Source organism: Mustela nigripes, chromosome 8 (genome assembly GCF_022355385.1).
Source record: "Mustela nigripes isolate SB6536 chromosome 8, MUSNIG.SB6536, whole genome shotgun sequence".
Taxonomy (NCBI): Eukaryota; Metazoa; Chordata; class Mammalia; order Carnivora; family Mustelidae; genus Mustela; species Mustela nigripes.
In genome coordinates this window covers 8197200-8224028 of record NC_081564.1, presented here as the reverse complement: position 1 = coordinate 8224028, position 26829 = coordinate 8197200, and the positions used below count along the sequence as shown (strand labels likewise).

Genomic DNA, 26829 nt, shown 5'->3' with positions numbered 1-26829 from the left:
CATTAAAGGGAAACTGAGTAAAAGGTATGTGGGATACCATCTTTGCAACTCTCAGTAAACCCCAAACTATTTAAAAATAAAAAGCTTATTTTAAAAAAATGAATCAGGGGTCACCTGGATGGCTTAGTTGGTTAGGCAACTGCCTTCAGCTCAGGTCATGATCCCAGGGTCCTGGGATGAGACCCTCATCCAACTCCCTGCTCAGCAGGAAGCCTCCTTCTCCCTCTCCCCTTGCCTGCCACTTTGCATACTTGTGCTGTCAAAAAAAAAAAAACACACAAAGAAACAAAGAAAACAAAAATACTTTAAAAAACAAATCAGATCATGTTATTCTTCTGACTAAAATCCTGCAGTGATTCCCCACTGGTCTTAGAATCTGAATGTCTTCCCTTGGCTTCCTAGGCCCTGAGTGGTTGGCCTTTGCACATTCTTCAACCTCCCCTCCCAACACTTGCCCCTTACACTATTCTTTGGCTTTTTTTCAGTCTACCAACACTGGAAAATTGTCCCTGCCTCTGGGCCTTTGCACTTGCTGTTTCTTCCATTGAGAAGGCTCTTCCCCTATGTAGTTCTTCCCATGACTCTCTTTCTTATCCTTCAGATATTGATTCAAAGGTCAAAGCCTCAGAGTCCTTCTCCCATGTAGTCATGTGACCCCTTCTAATTCTCTCACAAAATTTATCACTCTGAAATTACCTTCTTTGAATGGTTTCTCTGTTCCTGCCTATCTCCTCTAATAGACTGGGAATTTCATGAGGGCAGAGACTATGTTGGTTTGCTTACTGCTATGTCCCCAGATTCTTACATGGGGCCCAACACAGAGTAAGGCCTCAATGAACATTTGCCAACAAGAATACCAGTGTCTGCTGGTAATACCACAGGACATTGAAACAAAGCTGTGGACCTTGTCAAAGGCTTTCACCCGTATTTTTTCCTATGGTTCTCCACTTTGTACAAATCCACCAGAATACACAGGCAGGTCCAGATTTGCTGGCAAACCTCATCATCATTTATTTGTATCATTTAACAAAATCCTGATGCTCATTAAATTGAGATAAGGGAGGGAAAAGAGTTCACCCCCAACTTTCTAGAACAAAGTTCCAAATTTTTGATTAAGGGCCAAATGTAGCCCAGGTATGTTTTGTCAGTCTTATATTGTGTTTTAGAAGCATTTGAGGGGTGCCTGGGTGGCTCAGTGGGTTAAGCCTCTGCCTTCGGCTCAGGTCATGATTCCAGGGTCCTGGGATTAAGCCCCAAATCAGGCTCTCTGCTCAGTGGGGAGCCTGCTTCCCCCTCTCTCTGCCTGCCTCTCTGCTTACTTGTGATCTCCCTCTGTTAAATAAATAAATAAAATCTTAAAAAAAAAAGAAGAAGAAGAAGAAGAAGCACTTGAATTCATGACCAGGCAGTTTAAAAATTGGAACTTTTCACTGAAAAGTGGAATGTCCAAGTTCTCCTGAAAACTCAGAGGATCTGACCACATTAAGCCTGTTTCTCACATGGCCTCAATGGATTCCAACTGAAAGTGGCTGGCTCCTTGGGTGGATGGGTGTGGTCCCTCCAGCTCACCACAGTCTCTACTCTGTCCACCTAGCTTAATTCTTTTATGGTGCCTGAATCCTCCTCAAAGCTGAAGTATCCCTAGAAATACAACAGAGTTTCCAAATAATTTGGCCACAGCCCCTCTTACGTGGAAGCTCAATGTATAAAACAGATCACAGTAGTAATAGTTAATATTAAGTGCTTACTGTGTACCATAGTGCTGCTCTGGTTGACACAAGGGATGGGGGACAAGAAACCCATCAGTTCTTCATCATGTCCAGCAGCCCCCTAAGAAAGCTCTGTGAATCCAAGGAAGAGCTTTCAAAAAGCACATTTTAATCCAGTAGATGGGCAAAGGGAGGCATAGAGAGGGGAGGGGACATACCACCTATTAGACGGTAGGTAGCCTTTGAGGCAAATACTTGCCTGTTGTCCTTAGGGAGGCCATTAGTATTATTGATAATGGCACATGGGGGAACAGGGGGACCAATTCTTTCTTCCAAGAGCTGTTTGCTGGTTTCTGGGAGCCATTCAGGCCTACTCTGTGAGTCCATGCCATTCTCAGGCTCTAAGCCAGCTAATTCCTGTAGACATATGCCACCAAAACCGGACTCAAGGGGGGGTTGTTCGAAGAAGAATGGCACATGGATAGAGACCCTCCCTATGCCCCGGTCGTCTGAATTCTTCCTCCAGCCTGATGATGTCAACAGATATTAACAGACCAGCCATTTTCTATGTGGAAAATCACGGCACTCTTTTTGTGTTAGAGACATGTTTAGATCATTCCACTGGGTTCCACATTCATGTGTCAGGGTTGTGCTAGGTATAGGGGATTCACAGTGGTGGTTTGTTACATATGAACAAGGGCTTTGATTTCTAGCTGTCCCAGGTACCAACCTGGCTCTGCAACTTACTAGCTGTGTGACCTTCAGAAGACAACCTAGCCTCTCTGTGTCTCACTTTCTTCATCTGTAAAATGGGATGACAGGAATAGTACATAATTCCTAGGATTGTCTTAGGGATTTGATGAGGTAATTTTTGGCACATACCAAGAAAACGAGTGTAGTGTTTGTTTGTTTTCTCCACTGCACTTATCAGCAGCTGATATTTTTATTTGCATCTTTGTTTATTGTCTGGCTTACTAAATGACTCTCCATGAGAAGGGCCTTGTCTGTCTTACTCACCCCTGCTTTCCAGCCTAGAACAATGCCTGGCACAGAGTAGGTGCTCCATAAATATTTGTCTGCTGAATGAATCGCTGTCTTTCATATTACTGCTCTAATTGCCACTGAGATGATGCACCCTGCACTGGAGGAGCCTAGAGTCTCGTGAAAACCAGCGAGAGCCACCCTGACCTCAACAGCCAGCTGTTCACAAGTGCTGGGCATCAACTCTGAATGTCACCAACTGGGCCCTGTGCCCTAGGGTGACAAACGACACTTGTGTATCTTCTGGTGGACAGAGCTACAGCACGGGAGAATGAATTCAAAGGGGAAAGTGCAGTTAGAAGCTGAGCCAAGGTGTGTGTGTGGGGGGGCCCTAACCCTCAATGCTCCACCCCAACCCACCTCCTGCCAGTAGCAGGGAAGTGCAGTCCAATGTGCAAGGAGCCCGCCCAGGGAGGGCACCCCTGTGTAGGACTGGTACCTGGGCGGCGCAATCACCTTGATGGCATTTGGGGATGGGATAGACATCCTGTGTGCCTTGAGAAACAAAATTAATTTCTAGGGGGTTGGGAAAGGGCTTTGCTAAAACGCTGCAGGAGCAAACAGACAAATGTACAGGTCAGGAAAGAGAGCAGATGTTTTCCTGAATGTGGGCTGCATTTCCAAACCCAGCTAAAGGCAAGGTGCAGCAACCCTCCACCCCCAGTCCCAGAGGTGGCATATTCTGGGAGCTTCTTGGAGAGGGGCGCACTTGGGGAGACCCGGAAGCCGAGGGGAATGGGTCAAAGTCTCCTAGGATGCCTGCACTACCCGCACTGCCGGCCCCTGCAAACTCGCTCCTCTCTTCCGGCCCGATCTCCGACGCGCGAAATCTGCAGATTTTCCCTTTATCTGCTTGCACACGCTTGTTCTGTTCACCTTCGTTTTGGCTGGAATCAGGGTAACTGTTCCGAGGATTATATAATTTGCCGAGTTCAAGAAAGATAATCCAAAGATAGGAATGATGAAAAATTTTTGAGAGGATTAAAAAAAAATTTCCCCAAATGTAAAAGTTACAGAGGACACACACACACACACACACACACACACACACAAATACCCATAATCCCACCGCGCAGAATGGGTAACTGCTAACCTCTTGACTTATCTGGAAGACGACTTTTTAAATTAGTGACCAAATAAACCTTCCCCTTCCCCCAAACCCCGGCAAATCTGAATCCAAAATAAATCAACCTACTTCTCTTCAATACTCTGTCGCCACCTCTACCGCATATTTCTATTAGGGGCTAAATTACAGAACCCCCGAATTCTTCCGGTGGGCTTTCACACGGCCAAGCCTGCAAACATCCGGCCTAATGAACTGTATCTGGCGGAGGCTGCAATCCCACGAGCGTACAGCTGCATCTTCCCCTCATCTCTAACTCCCGCGTGCAACTTTGCAGCTCCCGCTCCCGCCAGGGGGCCTATTTGCTCGGCCGGTTTGGCGGAGGGATCCCGCGCGCGATCGCAGTTACGCTCAACCGTCTCCTCTCATTCCCGCGCTCTGGCCCCGCCCCCTCCCCTCGCTCTGGTCCCGCCCCCTCCCGCGCGCCTTTTGGCCCATAAAGAAGTCCCGGCCGGGCCGCTGCACTCCCCCGCGCGCATCCGTGCGCCGACCGAGACTGGCTAAGGAGTCGGCGGCCATTTTGTTCTTCTCGTGGTTCCAGTGGGGAGAGAAGGAGGAAGCAGGGAGCGGGGCGGCTGGGGGGGACCCGCCGCGGCTGCTGCCACCGCCGCCACCACCGCCTCTGTGCTCGAGGCGTGGGAAAGGAGGTGTGAGTCCCGGGCGCGAGCCGGAGGCGGCGCCGCTGCGGGAGGGCCGGCGGTGGGAAGGCGATGGCGGATATAGATAAACTCAACATCGACAGCATCATCCAACGGCTGCTGGAAGGTGAAGGGGTCGGCTGACGCGCTGTGGGGGGGAGGCGGGCGGTCCCGGGAGCTCGCGGGGGAGGGGGGAGTTGGGAGGCCGGTTGGGCTTGCAGCGCCGACGGGAGTGAGCCCCGCGAGTTGGCTCGTGGAGCCAGGTGCTGCAGCCGGAGGGTGGCCGGCCGGGGTCCCGCACTTGGCCCAGCCCGTGGACCCTGCCGGCTCCGCTCATTCATTGCTCGAAGGTGCAGCCTTCTTCCCGGAGATTTGAAAACTCCGCTCCCCACCCCCACGTTTCCGGTCCGTACTCCCCTTGCGCCCCAGAACCGGGACCAGCCCTTGGAGGAGAGAGGGCTGGGGGCCCCAGTCCGCCCTACAGGACGGCGTGTTCCTTACTTTCTGGTACCCGTCCTCTCGGAAAGCAATTTGATGGGGCTGTGGATTCCACCGGCTTTGGGGACTTCTTTCCTATCATGCTTATTTTTTGTGTGGGGCTGGGGTCGGATGGCCCATTTCTTGTTACTTGGTGGCGAACGTTCCAATCTGCTGAGGGTGTGGGAACCCATCTCCTCCTGCCTTCCCAAATACTTAATTCTTAAGTTACCCTATCTTGAAGAGGACTCCGCGCTCTTTTCTGAACGTGCCGCTAACATGAAACCAGCGATGATAACAGTCGGGTTATCTTTCCAGTGTGCCAGGCTCCGTATTAAGCGCTTTGCGTTCACCTCATGGTTACATTCATAGCAATACTCAGCGTTTCTAAAGCGCTCACTGTGTGTCAAACATTCTTAGAGCCGTTTACACACATTTCATAAATTGTCCCAACAATCTTGAGAGATGGGTGCTATTATTTTTTCCCCGGTTTTCAGAAGAAGCGAAGACCGAGATTAAGTCATTTGACCAAGGTCACACATTAGTGACAGGTTTCAAAGCCAGCCGGGAGCTAGAACTTGCTACATGCCACCCATCTTATGTTTGAAGGAAGGAGGTTAAGCTTAGGTTAAAAGAAAGCTTTGATTTTGGCTGACCTAAGACTCCTGAAGTGCCTGACAGTCGATTCACATTGATGGCGGATACAATTGAAGTTTGGATTTTAAACAAGGTAGTTGAAGTGAGCGTCCCCCACCCGAATTTCCAAGCCTGTGTACTAAATCTCGTTTTCTGAGATTTTGGAAGAATTCGGATCTCTTGATTTGGGCACTGGATAATGAAGATTTGGCTGAGTTTTAACCAGCTTTTGCCTTTATACTGTGCTCCTAAAATGTTGTACTGGAAGTGCTTGAGAGATGGAGTCCAGAGCAAGAACACTTGGGGCAGCTCTGGTACTAGAATTTGTACATTAAAAGAATTAAGTCATAAAAATGAAATTCTGAAAATATCTTAATCTATCTTGGATTTTTTTTTACTTTTATATTTTCTTAAAAGAAATATGTCTATAAAGTCCCCTGAAATGCTCTTGAGATGTCGGCGGCATTTGTGGGTGAAAACCTTGTCACTCATTCAGGACTTGGCATTTTTTTAAGAACTATATTTTTCATATATTTTCATGATAGTTAATACAGTCCTTTGATTTCTGTGAGGCCACAGACAGCCGGAAACCGATTAAAACAGTTTGCAGTAAGAAAGGATCTTTCATTAAATATTTTCATTTTAAGCCTTTAACTTTTACATATCTATACATGGTTATGTATGGGCAAATTAGCTGGGCTTTCTTTCACTGAGGAAACAAAAAATTGGAATCCGTGTTGATTAGAATCAGAACTTTAAAACCATTTAAGTCTTGTTAATTCCTTTGTTGCTTATAACTTTATTCACATAACAGATTTGTTTATTTAGTCTTGGTTTTTCAATCATGCTAAGAAATGTACCGTGATAAACTTGGATCATCTAAAATGAGATTGTTTCTTAATAGTTCCTCTTTACATGTTATGTTGCACTGAAAACCAGATTTTTTTATTTTACCATTTTTTAATTGAAATTAATAAAGCATTGCATTTTAGTGTCTCTGGAAAAGGCTAATTGCACAATACTGTATACTTCAGATTTGCTTTTTTCTTACCAGTGTTAATTGGGCAGAGGAACGGTTGAAGATGATCCATTGAGAATACAGATTAAACACAGGCGTGCGCGCACACACATCCATGTTAGAAAATGTTGATAATAAATTTTCTGATTTTTTTTTTTTTGTACTGTCCCCAAAACCTTTTTTCCTAAGTTGTTTTTGTTTTGTTTTGTTTTTAATTTATTTGACCAATGGTGAGAGAGGGAACACAAGCAGGGAGAGTGGAAGAGGGAGAAACAGGCTTCCCACCGAGCAGGGAGCCAGATGCCTGATGCGGGTGGGGCTGTATCCCAGGACCCTGGGATCATGACCCGAGCTGAAGGTGGACTCTTAACTTACTGAGCCACCCAGGTGTCCTTTCCCTTAGAATTTTAATTAAGATGTAAGTATATCTGAATATGGTATATGAGCTTTGTGATCTTTTTTGTATGTTCAGAATTGTCTTTTTAAGACTGAAGTTTAGTTAAGAAATGGCTAGGTAATAGTACTAAAAAGGCAAGTCAAAGTGAGGTCTTCTTTAAGAAAACCATGTTGATTTGGACTACAGCTTTGCAGTTGTTGTCTAGTCTAAATTTTAAGTAGTTTTTCTGTAAGTGAGGCATCACTTAGGTAACCTACCTTGGAAGCTTTTTCAGGCTCCACCTTGCTAATGATAAAACTTGAAACTCCTTAGTTTAACATTCAATAATTTGAATAACTAACTGTACAGTAAAACTTGGTAGATTTAGAGAAAATAAGCCAGCTGTTGATTTGGTCTGATAGTCCCCATGTTGGAGAAAAGTGAGAGGGCAGAGTTTTACTTTGTAAGTGACTAGTTTGGGGAGCAGAGATGGCCAGTACTTTCCTTACATAGCAGGTGGTATAACTTACTTCACATCCAGATTTGCAAAAAAAGCATCTGTGGTCTGAAGATGATGATTGTCAAACTAAGACCTTGTCAGGCTCTGCATAATTGTCCTATTTAAGTGATTGAAATATGACTTCTTCCTTGGCCCTCAGAACACATCTAGTACTTAAATCCTCTGATGTGTAAGAGTTCATCTGAAAGTAGGGAGTGTTCAGATACTCTGAAACTATAAAATTAAGTGGCCCATGTATTTAGCTTTTTGATGTAATATGAGACGTGTTTATGAAGGCAGTAGTGCCTGGTCTTGAGGATCATACTAAAGGACAAAAAAAAAGATCTTTAAATTTTGATCAAAGAAAACAAAGTAATCTTCTAATGAGATCTCTGCAATTACTATTTTTTAATTGGTCTGATAATTTAGCAGTTGGAGGCTTTTCTTGGAAACAATTATGGGGTGTTTTGTTGATAAAGACAGTAATATCAAAGCTTGTGTTTCTAATTCCCTAATTTACAAGAAGTCTGTTTTGAGAGACCCACTGTCCTTCCCTCCCCTTGCAGCATGTCAGTAGTAGGCCTCATCCTCTCCTGTAAGGTGGGAGAGGGAGGATCTCTTGGAGACATGATCTGCAACCACAGCGTGGAAAGGATTACTCTCCTTGTACCCAGAATGCCCCCGTGTTTGTCAGTAGCAGGAGGTATCAGTGAAATCTAACAGGATGGCGTTTGTCCCGAAGTGCTTGAGGGAATGTGAGCCACCAGAGCAGAGGCCAGCCTTCCTTTCTCCCTCACTCGTGAAATGGAGGCTGTGCTGGGCCGCGCATTAGTAATCCGTTTTCAAAGGTAGGGGTTGGTCGGTGAGATTGTTTTATGTCTTTGATATTGCGGTCCTGTAATCTTTGACCTGTTCTGCAGATTATGTGCCTGTGCAAGTGAGTTTACTTGAGGTGGGTGAGGATTACTGATCCTGAAGCTGGGCAGTGGTTGATGACGGTTATACCAGCTTGGCGGTTCCACTTCATTTACAGTCACAGCAGTTAGAAGACCTTAAAGATGGAAGTGTGAAGGAGACAATATTCTGATTTGAATTGCTTTAAAACTGGAAGTCTTATTCAAGATGAATAAGGAAAATTTTCATATTTTTGGAGCTTATGGAATTCTGAGATGAATTATTAAAATTTAAGATCAGACCCCTGTTTCCAAGCATGTAAGAACAGATGATTTACCTAACAGGTCTTGATTATGCACCTTAAACTTCCAATGTCTCCACTCCTCTAGGGTTTGCTGGCACCCAGAGTGGGTGTCACTGGTATTAAGCCTTATGAAAATGTAAATTACTCATAAAATACAGGGTCAGACTTCAAGTCTAATTAGTGGTATTTTATCAAAATGGGTTGTTAGACTGAAAAGATAAACATCTTTCAATAAACTGGTTTCACATTAGGTGTAGAATACTCAAGATACTTTGAGAGCAGTAGTGTTTTCCAGCTATATCCTGAGTATTCGTCTTAAGAAAATTGGTATCACTTCTTAATGTCCAAAGTATATACTGTTGTAGCATTATGTGTCGTCCCCCCCCCCCAAAAAAATGCACAAAGTATAACAGTAGCAGTTAAGAAAATCAAGATGGAGGGCGTGTGTGGTGCAGAAACAATTCAGGTAGTCTAAAAGTAGCAAGTCTTCCTGCTGGTGACTGCGATGCAACCAAATGATTCTTGATAACATTTTTGTGGTTTCTATTTTGTGTAGTTGTTTGTGGGGAAGTTTTAATGTTGCACATATTTGCTGTTTTCGTCTTGGTTTGAGGTCTTTCTTTCCTAAATCTATCATGTAGTGTGAGGTTACTGATACTCTGTCGCTGAAATGAATATGATGTGCAGTAGTTTTAGGATTACCAACTTTAATTAAAGGTCATCTTAAAAAGCAAAATCTGCGGCAGTTTATTTTTATGCTGGTTATGCCATTCTTAGGTGCTCTCTTTGTGTATGCTGTTTCTTTTAATTAGACTTACTTCAACAATTAAGGGACTCTTAATTAAAGAGCAAGAAGAAAACTTTTTTATTACTCCTAGATAATCCCAAAGTAGTCTTAAATTCCCTTGCATGGTTTTCATTTCTGCTTTGCTTGCAGCCAGGCTGTTAGAAAAGTTAGTGTTGCTTGTGAGAAAAAGCTGTCATTGCAAATAATCACCGATTACATTCTTTTACTCTTTCAAGTCTTTGTCAGTTTGGTTTTGATACAATTGCATGGAAGTTTTTTTTTTGTTGTTGTTGTTATTTTTAAGATTTTATTTATTTATTTGACAGAGAGAAATCACAAGTAGGCAGAGAGGCAGGCAGAGGGAGAGAGAGGAGGAAGCAGGCTCTCTGCTGAGTAGAGAGCCCGATGCGGGACTCGATCCCAGGACCCCGAGATCATGACCTGAGCCGAAGGCAGCGGCTTAACCCACTGAGCCACCCAGGTGCCCCTGCATGGAAGTTTTTTATCATACACTCATTTTAGTGATTTTCCAGATAGATAGATAGGTTTTTATAGACCATCCTTGCTGTTAACAGCCATAATGCAGTTTTCTGAATCTTTCTAGCCAGATAAAGGTTTTTACTCAAAAGTCATAAGTTTAAGATCTAAATTGGTATATTAGTGTATTGATCACTAACCCACACATGTTTGCGATGCCTGCTGATTTCCACGCAATGCCTAGCATCTGGGTTTGTAAGAAACACTCCCATCTGGAAAATGAAATTCTTATTTGTTGGAATATTTTGGATTCCTTTGGCGATTGTTGAAATAATTTGCTGTTTACTATTTGAACTCCCATAGCTACTTAGGAAGGTAACATGACAGCTCTTGTGCATGTTTCTCCCATTGCATACACAGCACAGTAAGGGCTTTAAACCTCAAGGCAAGTATTGGTTGATGTTTATTAAGTAGAGCTGCACTGTTTGTAATTAGAGAGGTTTTTATTTAAAATAGAGAGGTTTTTATTTTTAAAAAACCTTTGTCTTTTTAATGATACTGAAGATAATATCCTTACGGTGAACTTTTAGTTTTATAATCTTTATGAAGGGATACGTCTAGTCATAGCCTTTCTAATGAGCTGCAGTTACAAGTCTTGTTTTCTCTGTCTTCCACAAGAGAAAGGACAAGGTTCTTGTCCATCCTGTTTACCAGGGTATCCCCAGCATCCATCAGAGGGTCTGGCACATAGTAGATACTCTGCAACTATTCTCTTGAGTGTTTGAAGTGTGGTTAGTAATAAGTATTGATAGTCTTAACAAACAGATTGCCTAAATTCGTTCTAATACTTCTCAGTTGTAAGGATGCTTAATGATTTTATATCCTGTCTCATAATTTTCTTAGGAAGCAGTGACCACCATATATTAGGGTTTTGGTAGTTTGTCCTGTAAAAACTCCTTGGTTTGGAAGTTAAAGACGAACAAATCCTTCGTTGGGAGGGGAGTAGTATGGTAGCAGCACCACCAGACCTAGAGTTCATAGGGGCCTGGTGTCGTTATAAGCTCTGTGACCTTGGACCAAGTCACTGAACCTCTCCCATCCCAGACTGTAACAGAAGTGACAGAGCATAACTTCGTAGGATTTTTGTGAGGGTTCAGGGGCAATGTAGAGTGTGCGAGTGTGGTGGCCAGCACGTGGTAAGTGCTTGGTAAATGTTAGCTGCAGCTACTAGTGAGTGATTATTTGCTGGACATTGAAAATAGTGAAGTAGATTTATGCACTAGTGGCCGGTACGGCTATTTTAAAGAAATATCTAGTGTTTATTTGAACTGCTAAAACCCATTTTGAAATCTTTATCTTTTAATTGTTAGATCATCTTCAATATGAAATTTAAGAGTAATCCTAAATTTTTGCAACTAGAAAAATGTTCTGTTAAAGGCTGATAGGAAAATGACACTGTTGCTTTTTTAATTTTAAAGCAGAGACAGGTTTTTTGCTAATCAAAAGCATGTAGTCTGGAATTCATGTTTAATTCTAATACCACATGTCATCAATACTCAAGAGATTTATCCAGATTTCGTTCATACAGCAGTTTGAGCCCCTGCCACATCTAGCGATGGGCATGTACACTGCAGAGCCAGTCGTGTGGTCTTGGGGTTTACAGCCTACCAGAGGGTCCAGATGAATAGGTGGAAGCAAGATGGCATTTATGGTACAAAGTATGATATGTGTTGAGTGGTAGCCAAGTGTTGTGAGAGCATTTCAGAAAGCATAAACTAGGCTTAAGAGAGGAGAGGAGGTGGATAGGAGAGGCTCTCCAGGGGAAGGTAATAATGTATAAGCAGTCTTGAAGGGTGAGCAGGTATTTGCCAGTTGGTAGATGATAGTTTTCGCAGAGTTCTATTTTCATAATCTTACTGATTGAGCTAATTGTAGGGAATTTAAGATGCTTTGGGACCATGTTGTTTTTAATGAGCACTGTTCTCCAGGTAGAAAATCTTGATTTGTTCTGGAAAAACTGCATTTAATCCTTATTGCACATTAAGAATAATTTCTAGGGGCGCCTGCGTGGCTCAGTGGGTTAAGCCACTGCCTCCAGCTTGGGTCATGATCTCAGGGTGCTGGGATTGAGCCCTGCATCAGGCTTTCTGCTCAGCAGGGAGCCTGCTTCCCTTCATCTCTCTGCCTGCCTCTCTGCCTACTTGTGAGCTCTGTCTGTCAAATAAATAAAATCTTTTTAAAAATTTTTTTAGATTGTTAGCAGTATTGCTTTTTACTTAATCTGTATACTCCACTCAGAGGACAAACAGGAAAACAGAATAAGGAAGCTATCATAAACTATGTCTAAAGGTGGTAGTGGGAAACCCTCCAAAAGCAGTAAAATTTATATTAGCAACATTAACTTAATCTGGTGGCATTGATTTAATGGTAGCATTTACATTAACAGTACAGCCTGCATTCCATACAGGTGTAGAATAATTATTACACACTCTTGAAAGACTTAAAGTGGACCATTCATTCACAAGTGTGCGGCTCTGCTGAAAAAGATTGAGGTTAAAAACCAGAACCTTCTAGGAGTCCCTTCCTAGCCAAAAATAAAAGTTTCCTGCTGGGCAGTCTGCCCAAGCTTCTGGCTGACTTGTGGTATAATTGCTAATGATTGGGGTTTTCTGGCCAGTGAGGCAGGAATCCCACCGTCTTTCCATCAGGAGTTTTTCTTGAGTACCCTACTGTGTGTGTCAGGAGAGAAAATTCTTGTGGTTCTGGAAAAACCATTTTTCATTGCTCAATTGCTATAGTATTATAGATGTGTCTGTTTCCTATCTTCCCTCAAATTATCATTACTGCACTTTCCTCTTCATTACTTCTCATTTCATAATATTTTGATCAGAAGGAGACTGGTATTGGTGTACTTCAGTTACATATTTTGGGGTCCAAAGTAGTAATTTGTTCAAGACTATAGAACCAGTAAAGAAACTTAAGGCTGTAGTTCACTGCGCTCAGCATTTTCTCTTCATTGTGTGCTTCAAGAGTTTGGCCCTTCTCTCTCGTCATCGTTTCTTATGTACTGTCTTTCATTGAAAAAGCAAAACCCTCTCTACACGGTGTTGGGTTTCTGTTCAGAACTTGTTCTCCAAGAGAACTCAGGGATTCAGTGGCTATTCAGACTGAAGAATGGCTTTGCCTAGGACAGTATTTGTCAGACAGTATTTCTCAGCCATTTTTTTTTTAAGATTTTACTTATTCATTGGACAGAGATCACAACTAGGCAGAGAGGCAGGCAGAGAGAGAGGAAGGGAAGCAGGCTCCCTGCTGAGCAGAGAGCCCGATGCGGGGCTCGATCCCAGGACCCTGAGACCATGACCTGAGCCAAAGGCAGAGGCTTAACCCACTGAGCCACCCAGGCGCCCCTCTCAGCCATTTTTGATGGAAAAAATTTCTCAACACTTATCAGGTTTTTTACCTGTAATTTTGGACACTCTAACATTAATTTCTTACAGAACAAAGCTAGATATAAAACCAGTTAAACTTACTGTTTTTATTCACTTATCAGGCTGAATGACTTTGTAAATTGAGTACAAAGTCTCCAAAACTGATAAAATTTAAATTCGCAACAATAATTTAATCTGATGGATATTGTGGTTTTGCTAAAACTAAATCACTTTATATTGGGTTTAATGGTGGAAGGATATAACCAAACAGTCTGTATTTAGTCTGGTCCTGTGATTTTGGTTCAGTTCTAATTCATAGAATGCTTTCATAAATCTTTTGTACAAAACAAGTATTAAGACTGCAAGTTGAGAAGAATCAGTCCCTGTATTTAACCATACCTTACCAGCAAGCAGGCCACTTCATAACTGTAAGGTTAAGGTAAAATTAGCAATTCAGTGCTCTTTAATCTGTACTTAAGGACTGTCTAATCTGCTATAACTGGAATCAAAACAGAAAATTTTATTTCCTGCCTACCTGCTGATAAATGAACTCTTACAGGGCTGGAGTGCTTTACTTTGATAGTGAGTAGAACTCAAGGGTGCTCAGATGTGGGCAACACACAGTGCTGTACCAATACTTCTTTCTCCCTTTTCTTTTTTTGTTTTGTATCAGTTCAGATTACTAGGAAGCCTTCTTTACAGCATCTCTGACATCCGTTGCCCCGTAAGGGCATAATCGTATTCACAGATGCAGTCCCAGAGACTGCGCAGCAAAATATGTATAATGAGCCTAAAGTGTTTCAGTGAAATACAAACAACACTTAAATTTTTTCATAGAACTCTTGAGGAAATACCGATCATCCTTTGAAAAACACTGATGGAGGGAGAGTTCTGAGCTTTTCCAGTCTCACCTTTGTTTGTTTGTTTGTTTGTTTGTTTGTTTGTTTAAAAATATTTATTTAGAGGGGATCTCAAGCAGACTCCTCACTGAGCCCAGAGCCCAACACAGGGCTCAATCTCACGACCCCAAGATCACAACCTGAGCTGAAATCAAGAGTTGGACACTTAACCGATTGAGCCACCCATGTGCCTCTCCAATCTCACATTTTTGAAGATTGATTGATTGATTGATTGATTTAGACAGAGATCACAAGTAGGCAGAGAGAGTGGAGGAAGCAGGCTCCCCGCTGAGCGGAGAGCCTCATGCGGGGCTTGATCCCAGGACCCTGGGATCATGACCCGAGACGAAGGCAGAGGCTTTAACCCACTGAGCCACCCAGGCGCCCCTAATCTCACATTTTAAAACAAGAATCCTTAGAACCAACTCAGTAATGTGACAGTCTCTGAAATCTGTACAAATACTAGTTCATTTATAAGGTTGGAGAGGAGAAGACAGGAGGCAAAAAGAGATGGCCTGGTGGACAGGTTGTAGGTGAACAAGGCCAGTTTTGTGGCTTGGATACAGAACTGAGGCTGTCGGCTGTGCTACAGCGAGTCTGATTTCAGTAAGTAGCAAACGAATACCTTTCTAACAGTGTTCATACACGGAATGTGGCTCCTTGTTGAAGATACTCTAACAAGTCTTAACTTAGTATAGAAGATACAACTAAATATTTGATGAAAACCTGAGATTTTACAGTTATAATTAGGAATTAAAACCATATTCTTTAGAAGGGTTATTAAAATAAAGTCGACCGGGAAGCCGGTTAAACTATATTTTTGCCTCCTCCTCATTAAACCTTGTGCCTTCTCAGGTATTTTTAATTTGTATGTTAAATTGTATTTTGACTTCATCTGACTAACTGGAGTTTTTCTCCCCCTACAGTGAGAGGGTCCAAGCCTGGTAAGAATGTCCAGCTACAGGAGAATGAAATTCGAGGACTGTGCTTAAAGTCCCGAGAGATCTTTCTCAGTCAGCCTATCCTACTAGAACTTGAAGCACCACTCAAAATATGTGGTAGGTTTTGAACAGTTGCCTTTGATTATGCCATTGATTGAGTGACTCGAGAATATACAGGTGCCCTTGTATTAGCCAGCAGAATCGTTTGCTGTTTATGGATAATCAGTAACTACTTAACTTTACTTTTAGAATTAATACCTCTAATGGACTTAGTTTATTTAGATGTGCTTCAGATTTTCTAAAAATTATTTCACTAAAGGAATATAAGCATCGCAGCAGAAAGGAAAGAAATGACATCAAACAGAGCTAAGAAAAGGTCTCTACTATATGAATACATAGGAATTACAATTAAGCTTAAAGCGAGACTGGTTATGCTTAAAACAGACTTTTCCTGGATACCATTTTGTAGTCTGTTTCTACAGGATAGATGCAGATAATCTGTATAAAAACTGAAGATAATCTGAGTAATTCTAAATATTCTAGCGTTTTTTACTACAGTGATAAAGCTTATATGTATGTTTTTAAAGTAAAATGTTCTTTGGCATTATCTAGCAGGAATTGAGAGCTGAATGAATGGTGTGTGTGTGTGTACACCTTTGTTCACACAGGTCTGGGGCTCACTAGCAACGCAGCCGTTTTGCTGACACAGTAGCCCACAGGCTGAGCTGCCGGAGATCTGATAGTGGTCAGCAGACCTGAAAGGAATGCCATGTTACTTGGCAAGAAGGCCTGCCTGGGCATTAATAATCCTTTCCACAAAATTAATTCTTAATTAGTTGACTTTGTGTGAGATTCTAGACATAAGCATATGCTTAAAATTGTTATTAAGCTCAATTGAACTAACATGATACAAGATTGGAATTTAATGTTAGCCATCAAATTTAACTCTGATTATTAGGGGTCAGTCCCATTATGCAATGCATGTTTAAAGGATGTCTCTCCAAAACTTTGTTAGTGGATTGAACAGTAAGTATGAGGGCACTGTATAACTAAATATTTGCTTCTAGGTGATATCCATGGGCAGTACTATGATTTGCTTCGACTTTTCGAGTATGGTGGTTTCCCACCAGAAAGCAACTACCTGTTTCTTGGGGACTATGTGGACAGGGGGAAGCAGTCATTGGAGACTATCTGCCTCTTACTGGCTTACAAAATCAAATATCCCGAGAATTTTTTTCTTCTCAGAGGAAACCATGAATGTGCCAGCATCAATAGAATTTATGGATTTTATGATGAATGTAAGTACTTTCTACATCTAAGAAGACTTACTTAAACTGAGATACTTGATCATAAACTGCATATGCTTCTGTTATGATTTGTGAGCATTTAGATGAAGTGTTATAATCTCTCGTTTTCTGTTTCATTAACTTGCTTTTACCTTAGTTTTTTCTTAAGGTAAAAAAAAAATAACACTGCCACTGTAGTATAATAATGTCCTAGATTCTTTTGTGTTGTGACTATTAGATTAGATTAAGAAGTAGTGGTCGCAGTGCTGGCTTCTTTAAGATCATTATTGAACTTAATTCTTAGTACACCTCTGAGGACCTTTCCAAATGGTTTTATTTTTAACAACTTTATTGAGATATAATTTCTTTCCATAAATCTAAGTATACAGTTCAGTGATTTTTAATAAATTTATGGAGTTGTATAACTATCACCACAGCCCCAGGCAGGCAGTAATCTGCTTTCCTTCTTCATGTAAATGGTATCTTGAAATATACAAATAATTGCTTTTTTGTGTGTGATTTTTCCCCCCCTTGTGGCACATGCGCACCCAGGACAAACAGCAGTTATCCTAAAATGTGCTGAAAGAAGAAAGCGAAATTAAAAACAAAAAAATTATTTGTGTAATATTTTATACATGCTGTGACCCCATTTTGGATTGTTTAGTTGAAGGTATACTTTGAGTTGTTAATTGACAAAAAAACAAGATTCTTAAAGCCTTAAAAATTGCCAGGTTTGGTGGAATTTTTGTTGTTGTAGTGTTGTTCAGTAAGTATAAAATGTTTAAGGGGGGATTGGGTCCTTATCCTCCTTTTGTGCTTATTAATTTCTGCCAGGAGAGGCTTCAGACAGGGAGGAGAGAGGTCGTTAAGGAATTTGAATCACTACATTTGCCAGTGATGATAACAAGGCCAGTAAAGAATTGTCACTGTGTTCCTTCCCTAAACTGTAGTCATAACTGATAGTGTGGTGTTTCTCCATCTCAGTTCCACACAGATGTGTGCAGCTAGCTCATTTGTTAGAAGTGCACTGCTAGAAAGATGATGTTTCTAGACTTCGCTCTCCTACTCTCACCCTCTCCCATAATTGTATGTCTGCCTAGTCCGAGGCCCTGAGACCTAGCTGGTAAGATGAGGTGGGGAGGGATCACCGAAGAAAAATATTCGGGGTTCTGAACTGACGAGGGCAACTGAGTCTGTGGCTAGAAAGGTTGTTGTTGTTTTTAAGTAATCCCTACACACAACGTGGGGATTGAACTCCCCACCCCAAGATCAAGAGTCAGATGTTCTACCAACTGAGCCAGCCAGACGCCCCAAGAAAGATTCAATTTTGACAATGAAAGAAATACTAGTAGAGCTTATTCCTAAGATAGTGAGATGAGAGGCAGCAAGTTTTATCAGTTGTGTTTTGGATATTTGTTACAACTAATACTTTTTAGAACAGGTTAAGGAAAGTTTCCTTTTGTATGCTGTTCAGCAAGTACTTTGATGTTTTCATTGATGAAGTTCAATTCCAGATAATCTCTTTGTTGTGACGTATATCCAAATGTGAGGATATTAGCGACATTGTTTTCAGTTTCTATTTAATGCCGAAGAGTTTAAAAATTATTTTAAATGGTCAGCATTGGTCGATTCTTGTTTGGTCCTCAAGACTTACCAATTAACCTTGTGCTCAAGCTCCCCTCACCCCCCATCAGGCAGGTATAACTTGCCATCCAGTCTACTTGTGAGCAGAAAAGTGTCCTTGACGTAGGTGGCTTTTGATTGATGGTTTGCAGACTTTTAAAAAAACTGATGATAATTTTATTAAAGTTTTCAAGTTACAGTGAAAAGCTTTATTAAAATGCAGACTTTCATGGAATAGTTTAAAACCACTGCTTTAAGTGATAGGCTTATTTCACAAGTACAACAAGCCCTCTTATGTGCTACTGTTTCTCCCTCTGACCCCCACCCCAATTTTTTTTGTAAGGAGAGCAGTCCTGGAAAAACTGGTATAAAACGTTGTTAGAAAAATGCGAATGTGTGTTATCCTTTTCTGATACCAGAGCTGTCTGATCTGTAGTAATAGGAAACTGCCTTAGGGGTTCTGGCTCAGAATCCCTGGATTTGGAAGCTCGAAGAGACCTGGCAGTTATCCAGGCTAAACCTTTCTGGAGCCAGATGTTCCTACTGGTCTGGAGTGGCCTTAGGGAGGAAATGCAGAGGACAGAAAGGGTCCTAGGACTTAAGATTCTCAGAGGCAACAGAAGGAAGAATCCTAATTTCTGTTGAAGGAGCCAGCAGAGATAGCAAGGGAGTCTTCAAGACAAGCTGGAGTGTGTTGCATGAATAAAGAAACGGGGAGCAAAGCAGACTTCAAGAAGGAAGAGGCTTCGTCGGCACTGGCAAATGCAGCCCGTGGACAAAGGAAAAATCCAAGTGAGCCATCGGACGGTCATTCAGAGATAGACTTCGGTAGAAAATAGGAGACAGAACCAAATCACTTATGAATGGAGGTTAGGACCAGCCCAGCCTTGTTCTTCTGTTATTTTACTTTTTAAGTAAAAGGTTCCCTTTCAGCCTCTGGCTTTCAGAACCCTCCAGTGAAGGAAGATCAGGGATAGGGAATTAGTGTCCTCCAAAGAAATATGAAACAGGGTGAACCATGGTGAGAGTTATACCCAGTCGTAGAACAACAGAGTATTAAGAGGAAAGACGATAGTCCTGTGCAAAGGGAGAAGTCAAGTATTTGTTGAATTTGTATTACTTTCCAAAGCCTGTGCTGAATTCCATACCTAACTGACTTTACAGTGGAGTGGAAGGTGTGGTTCGGGGACCTGCTGCTTGGGCCACTCTAACTTTCCAAAAAATGTTCAGCTTTAAACCTGTAGGTGTCCCTAGAATAAGAAAGGAGAGGAGACGAAGGACAGACTTGGCTTTAGGAATGAAGATTGTGCTTTGATCTTTGGGTTTTCTGGTATGGAGGTACAGGAGACAAGGCACCTCACAACTGGGCCATTCTCAACCCAATTCAGACATTTGTGCTTCCAGAATTTATAAGTAGGTTTTTAACTCAGAACATAATTTGCTTGCAGGAACAGTGCCCTAAAGTCGTGCTTATGTCCAAATCACACTGTGACTCCAGAATACAGGTGCTGGTGGGGGGAATATAACCACCCTATAACATTGTTTCTGGGGGGGACGTTCTGAGCCTTTCTGGAGTGTTAGTAATAGTTATCCTGGAGCACCTACAGTAAGGAGTCTGTATTCCCCTCTATTTGTTTATACCTGCTAACTCGAGTCTGTAGGGCTGGGAGTTACCTGGTACCAGTAAGCTCTTAATGATAGTGGTAGATGGGATGGGTGTTAACTCTCAGAAGCTTCCTCAGAAAGAAGATGGTAATGGCACATGTGTAAGCTGTTCATAATTGCCTCTGGGTTGAGATTGGAATTGGGACAAAACCGGCTAGATTCCAAACAGTCAGAGCTGCCAAATTATTATTGAGGGTTAATGATAATCCTTAATCATTACAACTGGGATTCTGATTTCAATCTTCTGTGGGATTTTAAAGTATATCTAGTTCTGCTAAACCTATCCTCCAGGGAATTTTTAATAAATCATAGCTCTTGTTTACTTAAAAAGTAATTAGCACCTTACTTTGGGAGAAATTGTCCTGAGACAGTGAACCTGTAGAACACCAGTCTCTTATTTTAACCATCCTAAAATTTTCATAGGTAAAAGAAGATATAACATTAAACTATGGAAAACTTTCACAGACTGCTTTAACTGTTTACCGATAGCAGCCATCGTGGATGAGAAGATATTCTGCTGTCATGGAGGTATGTGGGCTAATTTTAGTTGCAGATAGATTTTGTTCCCTTCTGAAGGGGGTACACTTTGACATTTGAGTTGTCATTGGGATGACTTCTCTGTCAGGTGACTCTCCTTTATTGATGTGTTTACCATGGGTCCACTCCGGCACATCCAGGATCATTTGGATAGAAATCTAAAGTAAGGAATTGATTTGTTACAGGGAATTCTAGGCTCTGTAACAGTTTGACTTGAAAATAGAGCAGAAAGTATTTTTTAAGTATACAATGAAGAGTGATTAATATGCTGTCTCATAAATCCTCCAGAATACTAAAAATGTGAGTAGACTTTCCTTGGTCTGTTTTTGATCCTCTCCTTTTAGAAATTTTCTGACTTGGATTTTAAAAGCAATTTTATTTTTCTCCGTGATTGTGCTTTATATAACATAATTAAAATAGTAATTATGAAAAGGATTTCTTTTCACCCGTGGTCAGAAGTTAGACAACTGTGGAAGAGCCAATACAAGGTATTTTAATAAAGCCATTATCCCTGCCCTCCTATACTTCAGATGGATTTGGTAGAGCTGGGCAAACGATTTTATTTATTTATTTATTTGCTTTAGTTTCTTGTTTCTGTTTTTTGGTGTGGTTTGGTTTTTTTGTTGTTGTTGTTTTTGTTTTTTATTTTTGGTTTTTTTGTTTTGTTTTGTTTTTTAAAGTAAACTCTACCCCCAACATGGGGCTTGAACTTACAACCCCGAGATCAGGAGTTACATACTCTACCCACTGAACTGTGAGATGCTCCTGGGCATGTGATTTTAAACTCAGATGAAAGTCAACTACATCTCAGCTGGTCTGATAGATTTGATGGTCCTTGGACAGCACAGGTTTCCTGGAAAGCTGCATCACACCTGAGCATCTGCACCCTCTACACTCAGTCGTTACAAATGGTCAATAATAAAATCTAGAATGTACATTGTTCATTATTATCATCAAAGGAGTTGAGGAGTAGTTGTCTATAATTAATTTTATAGGGCTTTGTATGTTGAGGTAACGGATTCCAAATACCTTTTAGACATACTATGCCTGGCAGATTGGTGCATATAATAAATTCAGTGCTTTTTCAGTTGGGGTTTTTGGTGTTTTGTTTTGTTTTTTTGTTTTTAACCAAAACTAAATAAAAAAACATAGCCATTAAAAAAAAAAATCATAGCCATAGATTTAATTTAAGCCTTCCGTGTTAGCGTCATTTAGTCTCTCTAAGCAGATGGAACTGTTAAAGTGAAGTTCTATTTTCTTCCAATTTTTTTTCATGTGATAGGTTTATCACCAGATCTTCAATCTATGGAGCAGATTCGGCGAATTATGCGACCAACCGATGTACCAGATCAAGGTCTTCTTTGTGATCTTTTGTGGTCTGACCCCGATAAAGATGTCTTAGGCTGGGGTGAAAATGACAGAGGAGTGTCCTTCACATTTGGTGCAGAAGTGGTTGCAAAATTTCTCCATAAGCATGATTTGGATCTTATATGTAGAGCCCACCAGGTATTGATTTTGAATTTTACATGTACACTTAAGAGCATGTGTGTGAGCACAGATTCTCCTTATTGATTTTAGTGGGTAGGTATTGCTTATTCTACAAAATGTCTCTGCAGATGACCTGTAGGAGATCAGGCTCAATGGGAAACTGAAAAGTGGTTTTAGTCACCTGCAGTTTATACCTACTTACACTAAAAATATTTTCTCTCCAAGGTGGTTGAAGATGGATATGAATTTTTTGCCAAGAGGCAGTTGGTCACTCTGTTTTCTGCACCCAATTATTGTGGAGAGTTTGACAATGCAGGTGCCATGATGAGTGTGGACGAAACTCTAATGTGTTCTTTTCAGGTAGAGGATGTTTTCAACATTGTTTTCCTGCTATTATGTCTGAATTTTACTTCTTTTTTTAAAAAATGGCTGTTTTCTGCCTACTGTTCATTTATGTTTTTATCCTCCCATGTAAGTGTTTGTCCTAATTCAGCAATCAGTGAACCCCTTTTAAGGGGGAAAAAATTGTCAGCTTTTCCTGCCATGTTGAATTTAACTGTTCTTACATTATTTAAATGGGGTAAAAAAAAACAGTTGGCTCCTCATGCTTACAGATCCTTTACTATAAATCTAAAACTTATGTCAGTGTAATGTTCAGCTAAAATTAAATCCCCACTTATATGTGAGAATAGAACGAACTGCCATGTGCCAGATGTGCTGTGTGATTGTTCCCTTCTCCCACCACTTTTCCCTAATTTCCATAAGACTGATTCACCACTGGGGCGCCTGGGTGGCTCAGTGGGTTAAGCCGCTGCCTTCGGCTCAGGTCATGATCTCAGGGTCCTGGGATCGAGTCCCGCATCGGGCTCTCCGCTCAGTGGGGAGCCTGCTTCCTCCTCTCTCGCTCTGCCTGCCTCTCTGCCTACTTGTGATCTCTCTCTGTCAAATAAATAAATAAAATCTTTAAAAAAAAAAAAAAAAAAAAAAAAAAAAAAAAAAAGACTGATTCACCAGGACATCATTTGGCCTTCACTTGGCATAGAAGTATCATTTATACTTAAAGCCTGTCTGGGTCTTTTTCTCACTCTCTCACTACAATTAAACTTACACAGTTTTAAGCTAGCCTAGTCATAAATAAAGCCACTGAGGTCAAGTGGCAGTCATCAGTTAAATGTTTCACCAACTATTGGGGAGAATTTGCAGCTCCCCGAGATTATGAGAGGGCCCCCTGTGGGATTGAGGGAGGAGGGTGAGGGTGTAGGGAGCTTTCCAACCCCATGCTGGAGGGAATAGCCTGGAGATGCTACAGGATCTGACTTCAGAAAATTGTCATTTTATCCAGAGGCAAAATACTTCGTCCCTGTATTTCATTTGTTCATCATAGCATTTATTATCAAAATGTTTACATATTAACTATTAACATGTTTATGTTAATATGGTAGTGGGCCTTTCAGAGTTGTTGGGTCAGCTTTAAATGGTCAAACTTTCTGAGCAAAAGATTTGAGTGAGATTTAAGAAATCTTAAGATTTGGGGTTAAGAATATTTCCTAAAATGGATTTACCTTTGAATCTTTGCAGATTTTAAAGCCTGCAGAGAAAAAGAAGCCGAATGCCACGAGACCTGTAACACCTCCAAGGGGTATGATCACAAAGCAAGCAAAGAAATAGATGTCATTTTGACATTGCCTAGTTGGGACTTGTAACATAGAGTATATAACCTTCATTTTTAAAACTGTAATGTGTATTGGTCAGCTTGCTCAAATAGTGTGTTTGTGGGGCCCCCCCTTCCATTTTTTGAGTTAATGAATGGCATTTGCTGAGTTATAACAGCAAATGAAAGACTCTCCATTCCCAAGAAAAAATGTTTGTTTTTTTTTTTAACTCTGTATTCCTTTTGCAAACAACTTTAATGATGGTGTTAAAGCTGTACACCCCAGAACAGTTTATCCTGTCTAAGGGGTAAGTGTACAATTGATCTTTTTAAAATTCAGTTCAGCCCATGAATAATGTAAATGCTCGTTTTCTTTAGGATATTAAGAGAGCCCTAGGGTGCTCAATCTGTACATGTTATTGTCATAAAATGCATACTGTTGATACAGACCACTGTGAACATATTTTTTTTTTAATTTTGTTTCAAAGGGATTGCTTTTTTCTCATTGTCTTGTCATGTACAAACTAGTTTTTATAGCTATCAACATTAGGATTAACTCAACCCTGCCAGCATCACTGGTATGATGTATATTTAATTAAAGCACACTTTACCCTACCGTATACTGAAAATGACAATTAAAGCCATTATTTTAAATGTTTGTGACTCTTTCCTAAAGCCAAAGTTTCTGTTGAAATATGTATTGACACACCCCTAAGTACACGGCGGCGTGGTCGTGTACGCCTGCCACCTTCTTGGGGATTCAAGAACAGGTTTTTGGTTTTGAATAGCAGTTAGTAACATAGTGCTGTTTAAGCTATTAATGATTAAAGTTAATAACATTTTGTACAATTTCCATATAGTCTATTCATTAAGTAATCTTTTTACAGTTACATCAGGCCTGAACCCGTCCATTCAGAAAGCTTCAAATTATAGAAACAATACTGTTCTATACGAGTGACCGATTATGCTTTCTTTGGCCTACATTCTTTATTCTGCGGTGAAGTTGAGGCTTATAAGTCAAAACAAAGGAACTAACTAAATATCCACCAGTTTATACAGAACTCACAGTATCTATGACTTTTTTAAACTAAGATCTGTTAAAAAGAAATCTGTTTCAACAGATGACCGTGTACAATACCATGTGGTGAAAATGAATTCAGACTTATTAAACGACGAACTTGTTAAATCCTCTCAGTGTCTATTTATCAGCACAATACACACAGGAGAACTGTTGATGGCATATTGAATAGATTTTAATGAATAAATTGCTCTGGAAACCACACAGTTTCAATTTGGATTTGTTTTCCTTCAAAATAGTCTGTTTTCCAAAGATGGATTGTAACAGGGATGCTCATGTTTGTGGAGTTGTGACCCGACATAACTGCGTTTCTGAAGCCCGGTGATGAGACGGCACTCTCTTCCGCCCCTGCTGCTGGGGAGGTGTGGGACTTGGTGCACTGCGAGGTCACCTGCATCCGTAGTTTTCTGTGGTCCGGGCTCGGTTGAACAATGGCTTTCTTTCCCAGACTCAAAACACCAGTGTTCGCATGCATAGGTCTTTGCTTTCTTCTCCGTTCCCTGATTCAGATGGAACACAGCGTTGTGTCATATTTCATATGTCACGAGTGTGTCAAGTGGATATTAATTTCTTGAGGTACATTAAACGTGAGTGGAGACATGTTGCTTGCAAAGCACTTTCTTCTATCAAAAATTGGCTTCTCTCAGGGAGTTGGGAGGAGAGCCTCCTAGTAAGAGACTGTTGGAGCCTGTGGTGACGCGTGGAGGGAAAAGCACAGGGCTGCTGGGGTCCAGTCTCCTCTCCGCACTAATGGTCTCTGGTTCTGAGACATCGGCCACGTCTTCCCCCTTAAGGATCTCCTGACCCTCTAGTGCTTTATTCCACATTCTGTGACAAATCCAAACTTGTTTTATTTTACTTTCTTGTCATAGTCTCCCATCTCCCTCTTTAACTATAGGAAGGAAGATGAGCAGTGATTATGGCAAAGGCAAATTTCATGTGTCATTAATCTGTGCCCTGGACATTATCAATCGTGTCACTTTGAGGATTTTGAAATTCTTTAGTTATAAAATTGGGCTACTCTACTCAGGTGATAGAGCATGGAGTGTGGTAGCTTGCTTCAAATTCTTTCAGAAAAGGGGCTTCTGGGTGTCTCGGTTGTGTCTGCCTTCAGCTCAGGTCATGATCATGGAGTCCTGGAATCAAGCTCCACATCGGGCTCCCTGCTCAGGCAGGGAGTAGTCTGCTTCTCCCTCAGCCTGCTGTTCCCCGTCCTTACATACATGTGCACTCACACTCGCCCTCTCTCTCTCTCTGGTTCTATCTCAAATAAATAAAATCTTTAGAAAAATAAAACTAAAAATTCTTTCAGGAAGAACATATAGCACCAGGTAAGTGGGAAACAAAATCAGTCTTTGTTTTAGGACTTGAGATCTTAGGAGAGGTTCATACGAAAGTAGTACGTTGCAATAATACTTGAGTTCTTCCCTTACTTGAATCCTGGTCTGCATTAACCTTACTTTCTCGTTTGTTATTTCTCTTCATGTGCGTCTGAAGTCACATCTGCCTTTGTAAACCATTGGTTAAATTCTGTCCAGGTTCTGGCTTCTTTCCTACCTGTGTGATTTGAATGAGTGACTTAAATGCTGAGCTACGATGTCTCTTGTAAAACAGGGAATGTATTTGCCTCATTGTGAATCTTGAATGAAAAGATGTGATATGCTCAGAGCAATGCTTGACTCATAATAGTATTATTCACTATTTGTTGTTTCATAATTAATCTCCACTTCACATGGTTGAAAACTCAGCTGGCCGGGGCCTGTATAGCGTCTGCCTATTACATAGAGCCCTCTAATGACCTGATACTAAGCCGTGGACAGCCAAGCAACTGTGAGCACTGACTGCACACAAAACACCTAGGTATTCAGCAAATACAAAAGAAACAACCAGGAAACATGAAGTTGTTGAAATTATTAGTATAAAATGTAGAATTCTAGTTCTTTTTAAGTATTCTTGTTCTCAAGATGACTGCACCTGTCTATGACCATTCAGAAGGGTGATAGCTGTTCTTATGTAGCTAAATAGTCTGTATGATAGAGTTGAAACCCATCATTTGAAATCAGTGGTTTGTACCTACTTGACTAGGCCTGCCCGTGTCTAGCTGCAGTGAACAGCACAGATGCTAACATGGCATACTTTTCAAGTCACAGAGACATACATGGAATGTGGGACATGGGGACTAGGAACAGACAGTTGAGTGTTGAGTCATCAAGAAGGCACGGAATTCAGACTGAGGGAAGAGAAGAGAAAT

General features: G+C 41.2%; 1 protein-coding gene across 1 annotated transcript; it reads left to right on the top strand.

Moving 5' to 3' along the window:
- The first annotated feature begins 4345 nt into the window (after positions 1 to 4345).
- On the top strand, positions 4346 to 24780 carry PPP1CC (protein phosphatase 1 catalytic subunit gamma). Its single transcript, XM_059408408.1, has 8 exons — positions 4346 to 4638; positions 15236 to 15367; positions 16318 to 16548; positions 20248 to 20352; positions 21644 to 21867; positions 22075 to 22209; positions 23428 to 23488; positions 24388 to 24780. The coding sequence occupies exons 1-8, from the start codon at positions 4584 to 4586 to the stop codon at positions 24456 to 24458; spliced, it is 1014 nt and encodes a 337-aa protein (XP_059264391.1). The 5' UTR covers positions 4346 to 4583; the 3' UTR covers positions 24459 to 24780.
- The last annotated feature ends 2049 nt before the right edge of the window (positions 24781 to 26829 follow it).